This window comes from Dromiciops gliroides, chromosome 1 (genome assembly GCF_019393635.1).
Source record: "Dromiciops gliroides isolate mDroGli1 chromosome 1, mDroGli1.pri, whole genome shotgun sequence".
In the NCBI taxonomy this organism is placed as follows: Eukaryota; Metazoa; Chordata; class Mammalia; order Microbiotheria; family Microbiotheriidae; genus Dromiciops; species Dromiciops gliroides.
The window spans coordinates 152,262,148-152,271,155 of record NC_057861.1 but is presented as its reverse complement, the minus strand read 5'-3'; the positions used below and the strand labels follow the sequence as shown (position 1 = coordinate 152,271,155).

General features: G+C 38.8%; 1 protein-coding gene across 1 annotated transcript in view; it reads left to right on the top strand.

The window, feature by feature from the left end:
* Nucleotides 1-215: 215 nt before the first annotated feature.
* SLC26A7 (solute carrier family 26 member 7) overlaps nucleotides 216-9,008 on the top strand; it is a 191,476-nt gene continuing 182,683 nt past the window's right edge. Inside the window, exon 1 of the mRNA XM_043976873.1 lies at nucleotides 216-433. Within this exon, the coding sequence (XP_043832808.1) occupies nucleotides 241-433 (193 nt within the window). The 5' untranslated portion in view covers nucleotides 216-240. The remainder of the gene's footprint in view (nucleotides 434-9,008) is intronic.

Here is a 9,008-nt window from a genome sequence, read left to right as displayed (position 1 = left end):
AGGATGCAAGGCTTAAATGCATATTTGGAGTTAAATTAATTAGCAAACCCAAAGCCAACCAGAACTCAGCTCCAGATATTTAAGTGTTTCTCTTAATCTCTCTCTCTCTTTCTTTTTTCCCCCTCTTGCTTTGACATTATTAAGCACTGAAAAAACTGGAGGCTGGCACTGAAAGGAGGTGTGCTTGAAACGACTTTCCTTTTCTGAAGAAGAAACTTTTGGGAGGAGGGGACCTGGAAAATGACAGGAGTAAAGAGAAAAAAGAATAGTGTGGTATGGAGGAAGATAAACTCCTTCCACTGTGCAGACATTAAACAGTGGTGTCGAAGACGGCTGCCAATTCTGGAATGGGCACCATGCTACAATCTGAAGGAAAATTTGATTCCGGATACAGTGTCAGGGATAATGCTGGCAGTGCAGCAGGTGACACAAGGTAAAGTAACCTTATTTTATTTTTTTCCCATCTTCTGCAAACTAGCTTTCTCTTTTACCTCCTGAGTATTGTGATGAAACCAGCTTTTAAAAAATGTAACCTAAACAATACAATTAAGAGATAGCAAGTGGACATTTAATGTGTCTTTGGGAAATGTGCACCTTTTGGTAATAATTTGACTGTTATTTCAATACATTAAACTTAATTTTTACTTTCTCATTTTTGAATCTAAATTTTAATAGTTTTTAATGATATGTATATATACATGTGGGTATATGTGTAATATATAGTGATTATGTAAATTAACTGTTTATAAATATATTTTAAAAACCCCAGTAAGTCAGTTAGCTATCAGTGTTAGAGCTTGAGCCTTCAGATAAGGTTGTCTCATCCTGCTAGGTGAAGCTGTATACACTTCCTGCCTTGAGATGTTATTTGCAAACATTATTAGTAGCACTCAATTACCTGTGGCAGCCCTGAGATTTGCTGTGAGTGAGCAGCAGGGCTTTCAGCACATAAAGGAGGCTCACTGCCAAGATTATTATTTGCAAAGAGAATCCTATGCGTCACCAGAGCTTGGGTTTCATTGTGTATGTTGATTTAATTCTGTATCACATTACCTAAACCATCCATTTCTCAAGAAGTAATTTAAACCAAGGGAGCAGTCTTGTCCTAGTTGTTCCAGAATCACTATTTGGATTTATCTTGGTAGCTCTCAAGGTGAAATGGAATGAATGATTTTTAATACATCCAAGTGGACTATGGATATTGACTAGCTCAGGTAACAGGGTTCTGCCAGCTGTTGAAAAACTGGGAAATCTAAAGGCTTCCTTACTCTAAAAACATACAGAGCTGTTTGTCTGGCTCAGATTCTGTATGTCTGTAGTTCTTTATAGTTTCACAGACTAGCTGGTCCTAACTATTATTCATACTGCTAAATTATAAGCACTCCTTTAATTGAATTATTCTGTAGCTGGAACCAACTGGTTTGTGTAAGTATTTGTGTTTTTAGGGTAATTAGGAACATCTGCACTGGCATGCTTCAACTCTAAGAACTGTAATACTGTCGTGCTCTAGAGAATCCTTTTTTTTTGGACTAGTTGGTCCTATAACATAATAATTTTAATTACTATTGGGTTAATAATTATCTCTATTGATTTTTCAGAATAGACAAATAAAATATATTCTGTCATGGGTAATAATATAAAATGCTAGTGGGAGCAGTCAGTTATCCATAGGTTTAGTTAAACTGTTCTTCAAAAAGCAATTGAGTCCAGCCAATCATGGTCCAGTAGAAAGAACACTTTCAAATCCCATGTCTGATATTTTCTGCCTTTGTGTCTTTCATCAAGTCCCTTAACCTCCCTATGTCTTAGTTTTCTTCACTGTAAAATGAGGGTGCTGCACTAAATTGCATCTAGATTGGTGATCCTGATTGGTTTATATATTTTGAAAAGAGAGGTGATCAAATTCAAAATCTTCCTTTCCCAGCTGATCCCAGCCCATGTATTTATAGTATTCTGTTTCAATTTGATGGGAAAGGAGTGGAGTGGAGTTTGTTTTTATTTTTTAAAGATGGTGTAATTCTGTGAAAAGAAAAGACCAGCAAAGAAGCTTAAGAGATGCCACACTCACCTGTACTGAGGAACATCCTTTCTTCTCTGTTTTTTTAATGGTATAGAATTGGTTTCTGGTTTTGTTTGTTTGTTTTTGTTTGCTTGTTTTGAGGAAACAATTCAGCAAAACAACCAAACTAAAACAGACTCAGTTGAACCTGACCTAGAGTGGTTCTTTCTCATCTGAGGGAGATCCAAAGTCAGTGAGGTATGGGAAGATTCTAGAACATGATGTGGGCAGTGGAAAGAGAAGACCAAGTGAGGAAGGGGAAGGCATAGTCAAAGATCTTTTGCTGATCCAATTAGCAAGGAGATCATTCTTTCAAAAAGTTCACAGCAATTTAATCTGTTTAGGGGAACAATTCTTTAAGGAACTCAACTGGTTATTGGAGAGCCCATCCATTTAAGTCAAATCAAATCAATAACCATTTATTAAGCACTTAGTATATGCTAGGAGCTATGCTAAGCATTGGGAATATGAATAAATACAGTCTCCCTGTCTTCAAGAAGCTTACATTTTAATAGCAAAAGACAACACATAAAAGGGAGTTGAAGAGAGGTTTGGGGGGAGGTCTGAAGGTACCTGGTGAGGGAGGAATGGTAGAGAAAATCTTTGGTAGAGAAAGTCTGTAGCATCTGGAGTGTAGCCCAGAGAAGAATAATGATATGATTGGCATGAATGAATGAGACAGGATTGAAGATATTCATTGGGGTTTGGGGAAAAAATATCCAAGTGCTACATCAGACAAAAACTAAGGTCTTACAAAAGAGAATGACTGAAAAAAGCCCCCCTAACCCTTAAGAGGAATCTGGTACTGGTGCCCCCCCAAATTTCAGGAAACATAAAAATGTAAATAACTGGAGAGGAGGAGACATCTAATAGGAAGAAGGGATGGGGAGGGAAGTGAGATACTTTAGTGATGAAGTGGTTAACTATAGATCAGGAAGTCCTCAGTTCAAATCTGGGCATTTTCATTTCCTTAAGGAACAAAACAAAAAACAGTGTGCAGTAGAAAGAGGTCAATAATTGGAGTTAGAGGACTAGAGACCAAGTCTTGGCTGTGGTGCAAATTCTCTGAGCTTCATTTTCCTCTTCTGTAAATTGAAAGGGTTGGATTAGATGACCTCTTAGGTCACTTCTAGCTCTAAATCCAGTTCTTATGAATGTCATTTTATGGTTTTGTGGGGGTGATTTCCCTATTCTGAAACCAGCCTCTTTGAGTTTGATGTGAAGCATCAGTGCTTACAGGACTTGGCTTTCCAAGATGTAAAGTGACTGAAACCAATACCATTACTAGCTTCTCTTTCCCCTAAGTCTCTCTTTGCACTGTATTCCTCAGTCTTGTTCTCTTCCTTAACTAAATGCCAATTTAATTTGAAAAGAAGTCATGTTCTTCCTAACCTGTTAGAGTTAGGAGACAAAAATAACAACACTATATAGGTTTTTCAAAATTGAGAAGTGACAATTAATGAGGGATATTTGTCTCTCCTTCTTTGTCAAGTCACAAAATGTGTCTTCTTTCAAACTCCTTTGCATTCAGTCTTTTCCAGGCATTACAGCTGCAGTTTTAAGAATTAAAGACAAAGTGAAGAGGAGGAAAAAAAAAACAAATCCATCTGGGAATAATGCAAGCAAAGAGCCCAGATCTCATGAGCTTCTCATTATGTGAATCAAGTATTGGCAATCAATGCCTGTTCTATTTTTTCAGGAAAGTAGAATGAAAAAAAAAAAGTAAGGAGGGGAGTTGGGGTAGGAATCCTAACTATGACAATGGATAAAAAGTCATCCTTCTACTCACTGAAATTCATGCATCACTAAAGTCCTCCTCCTCCAATGCTTCATTGCGGTGTGGAGGTGACCCTACATTCTTGAGGTCATGCCAATGGACTGCAAGCTCTGGTAGTTCCTAACAAGCTTGAAAAACTTCCAGTATCATTGTGGTAATGGATTGTGCATCTGTCAACAGAGGCCCAGCCTTGTTAAGTACAGAGAGGCTCTTCACCAGAACATTGGTCCCCAGGTGATAATGTTTTTGGCCATGGCTATCCGTAATAGATTAGGAGGGGTTGCTATTTGCATCAATGGAGGGAGTACCCATCACAGATCACTTAAAAAATTCTTAGCAACTTTGTAATTATGTGATGTGAAACACTATTTCTCATGATTCTTTCTACAGGAATGTAATTAAAAACTATATATGTATATATCCAAAGCTATTCAGAGAGAGAGAGAGAACCTTAAATCTTACCCCAATTCTTCCCTTGAATCTTCCAAATAGAAATTTCTTAGTGTTTCTCCAGAATTGACCTAAAAGTTATGATCCTTTGAAAACTCTCCTGTTTTACAAGCTAAGGAGAAGTCATGTTTTGAGAGGCCATGAAAAAGAACTCCTAGCTGTGTATAAATGCTCCTCAAATATTGCTTTTTTGCATATTTTGTGCTTTGAGAATTTGATTGCTTTCCCTGCCATAGAATCAAATGATAATTGCTGTCATTTGTTGACACCTTGATGAAAAGAGCTGTTTTTCTTTTCTTTTTTTTTTAGTGAGGCAATTGGGGTTAAGTGACTTGCCCAGGGTCACACAGCTAGTAAGTGTTAAGTGTCTGAGGCCGGATTTGAACTCAGGTACTCCTGATTCCAGGGCCGGTGCTCTATCCACTGTGCCACCTAGCTGCCCCTGTTTTTCTACACTTTAGCCCATCAATCTTTCCACAAGCCAGCTAGCAGTAGTAGTTCCTATCACAACATGCATTCATACAATAGAACAGACAAGCAGAGAATAGTTTTGATTCCATGAGGTCACATGGCCAATAACCCCATTGGTCAATCAATCAAGCGATCAACATACATTTATTAAGAGCCAGTAACTGTTTAAGGCATTGGACATAGAAAGACAAAAACAATAAAGGAAGGAAGAAAATAAATAGGAAAGTAAAATAAATAGGAAAGAAAGAAAAGAAAATTAAAGAAAAGAAACAAATTCTTCTCAAGGGGCTTACAGCACATTAGAGGAAAAGAATAAATACAAGATAAATATCAGATGGTTAAGCACAATGTAGTTAGGGAGGGAAAGCACTAGTGATTGGGGAGAATCTCAGGAAAGGCCTCATATAGGAGGTGTTTGAGCTCCATCTTAGTGGAAGTGAGAAATTCTGCGAATCAGAGGAGAGGAAGGAGGGCACTCTAGGTATGAGAGATGGCCGATGAAAATGCACAGAGATGGGAAATGGGAACTATGTATGAAGAACAGGGAGAAGGCCAATTTGTCTAGATTCAAAAATATGAGAAGGGGAATAATGAAAAATAAGATTAGAATCAAAGGTTGGTTCCAGGTTATGAAGGTTTTTAAAAGCCCAGACAGAGTACTTATATTTTATCTTAGAGGCAATAGGGAGCTACTGAGATTTCAGGGGAGTTACATTGTCTGATCTGTACTTAAGGAAAATGACTAATCAAGAATATTAAATACCTAGCTAAGTTTGGATTGGTTTTAACCAAATCAGTTTCCATCTCTTCCATAAAAACTTCCATGATCAATTCTGTCCCCCTCCCCCAGTGAGGATTGTCCTTCTTGGGACCTCTTCTAGAACTGATTTGCATGTCTCACATATTTTTTTTTTTTTTTTTTGCTGGGCAATGGGGATTAAGTGACTTGCCCAGGGTCACACAGCTAGTAAGTGTCAAGTGTCTGAGGCTGGATTTGAACTCAGGTCCTCCTGAATCCAGGGCCAGTACTCTATTCACTGTGCCACCTAGCTGCCCCACTCTCACATATTTTTGATGCATCATTTTGCATTATAGCTATCAGTGTATGGAGGCTCCACGGGGACAGATGTGTCTTATTTTGTACTGTATAAATCTTTGTATTTCCTCCGGTGGCTAGCTTTGCTCAGAACATTTCGATACTTCAAGGATTTGTGATTTCATCAGTTTGGGTACCTCCTTCCCTGACACAGACCTCAAGTTATATATAATTTAATGCTGTAGATGATCTTCTAGAATAGCTGTGGTCAAACAATTCAACCACCTCAATGATAATAGCCAACATTTATGTATAGCATTGCAAGGCTTATAAAGTACTTTGCAAATATAATCTCATTTGATCCTCATGACCACCTGGGGAGACAAATAGAATTATCAAACTAAATTTACAGAGCAGGAAACTGAAGCAGACAGGTTAAGTTACTTGCTCAGGGTCTACAGTCTGTAAATGGATGAGTTGGGATTTGAGTTCAGGTTTTCCTGACTCCAAGCCTAGCACTCTATCCACTGTACTACACAGCTGCCTATTGGGCAGCTAGGTGGCGCAGTGGATAGAGCACCGGCCCTGGAGTCAGGAGTACCTGAGTTCAAATCCGGCCTCAGACACTTAACACTTACTAGCTGTGTGACCCTGGGCAAGTCACTTAACCCCAATTGCCTCACTAAAAAAAACAAAAACAAAAACAAAAACAAAACACAGCTGCCTATTGATATTAAAGCAACCAATGTCTCCAGATATGCAGTCTGTACATTCGCTGCTAGAACAGGTTGCTCCTTGGAGAAATAGATGCTCTAAGCCAAATCCAAGCCCTTAAAAAGTACCCATAGAAGGAACCAGAGAAACTTGCCTCAGTGGAGCTGAGGGGAATCTGGGCAAAGTCTGTTTTAAATCCATCTTCTCAGAAATATAGTAAAAAGCCCAAATCCTTGCTCTGTATAGTGACTAGCACATAGTAGGTGCTTCAATGATGCTTGTTTCCTTCCCTTCTTCTGTAGTCCTGACTTTAAGCTACTGTGTGTGGCTCTTTGAAGTCTGATCCTAGATCTAAGGCGAGTTTCTTTGAGATAAAGAGGAAGAATAGAGAGTCTCTGCAATAACATAAAGGATTTGCCATTCTTGGTTCCAAAACTTTTGATTGCACCTGAGCTTCATGATACCCCTCCCCCTCACCCCTCCCACCTACTCCACAATGCATTTCAGGTACTTGTATAACCTCCCTTTCCAGACTGATTTAATCTCACTCCCACTTGTGTATTTTATATTCAAACTGGACTGCTTGATGTGCCTTGTATACAGTATCTTGTCTCTCAGTATCTTGTTAGCACAGGCTTTACTAGGCTGTCCCCCATGCCTGCAATAGTTTCCTCCTGCCTCCATCTCTTTAATTTTTCTAGCTTCCTTTGAAGCTTAGATCTAGAACACTCTTCCCAATCCAGATCAAGTCCCATTCAAGCTTTTTCTTTCCTGATCCTTCTCTTGCCAATTGTTGATGCCTCCTCCACCCTGTAATTACTTTATATGTTTTTTTGTTCTTCCCACAAAATCCTATTCCAGTGCCTGATTGGGGTGTGAACATAACTCTTGGTTCTTGAAAGCTCTCTCAGAGGATATTCTTTTTTTTTTTTTTTTGGTGAGGCAGTTGGGGTTAAGTGACTTGCCCGGGGTCACACAGCTAGTGTTAAGTGTCTGCGGCCGAATTTGAACTCAGGTCCTCCTGACTCCAGGGCCGGTGCTCTATCCACTGTGCCACCTAGCTGCCCTCAGAGGATATTCTTACAGACTATATCATGATGGAAAGAAAGGCTTTGAGGACATTCCTGACGTAGAGCTGACTTAGGTTTTATGATACATGGTCCTGCCTGAGGACCAGCCCAGCTAAATATGGAGGAGGAGAGCCATCAGTAGAACCACCACTTGGTAATGAATTCCCTCGCCAAAAGAACTCATTAAACAAAAGAAACTTTTGTCCTTCATGGCTTCCTTCCACTTATGCAGGGACCGTGGCAGCAGGTGCTGGGAATCAGTTTTTAGACCATCTAGACATTTTAGTTTAGCTTTTGCTACTACAAATTTGAGATCCTTGGGCAGTGAATAGTAAGTGGGCTGACCACTGGTAGAGTCAAATCATTTTAATTCTGCCTATAAATGAAATCAGAAGAGAGAAGGAAATTGTGGTCAAGTGGAAGCAAGAGTCAGGTACTCTTTGGAGAAGCAAAGAAAGGAACTGATGGAACTTTTTTTTTTTTTTTGTATGATCAAAAGCAATAGCAGACATTATTTCGCAGGGCATTTGACCATCTCATATTACAATCCTCATGGTAAATATTTGCAAAAAATTATGTGAACAATTGCAACTTATCCTCCAATATTAGTTGCAGAATTTGGAGAGGCTAAGAAACTACAAAAACAAAATAGAGAGGACCCTCCAAATTTAATCAGCATACACTTTGATAATCAGAGCAAAGATGGGAATGAGGGAGAATGGTGTGAAATATGAGGAAACACCGGTCAGGCAAGGAGGAAAGGTGTGGGGGGGTCAAAAACAACAACAACAACAACAAAAAGTACTTCTGGGGAAGCTAAGTGGCACAGTGGATAGAGCACCAGCTCTGGAGTCAGGAGTACCTGAGTTCAAATCCGGCCTCAGACGCTTGACACTTACTAGCTGTGTGATCCTGGGGAAGTCACTTAACCCCAATTGCCTCACTAAAAAAAAAAAGTACTTACATATTACACTGAAGGCTTGTGACTTTACCTCATTAATCTTTGGAGAAAAAAAATTGCTAGGCACTAGATGTGGCATACACTGAATGAAATAAAAAAATAAAATTGATTTCATCATAACAGACAAAAAAGACTCCTTTTGATGTGAGTGATCCCTGAATCATTTGTTTGTGTATAGTCAGGCCACAGATTTGTTAAAGATCAGAATTAATATAAAGCCAAAACAAACACTAATAATGAGAAAAAGTTATAGCACATAATTAAAACAACACAATCTTGAGCTAAAAAGAATTGATCATGGAAAATGGCTAATATACATCCCAAAAATTATTCCAGTGATGATTATAATATTTTATACAATTCTTCTAAATTATATAAATTGAAAAGGAGTCTAAAAGAGCTGAAAAAGCATTTCTGTGAGCAGACACATGACTTGGTTCCCAAGTAGAAAGAGATGGCATCTGGAAGCA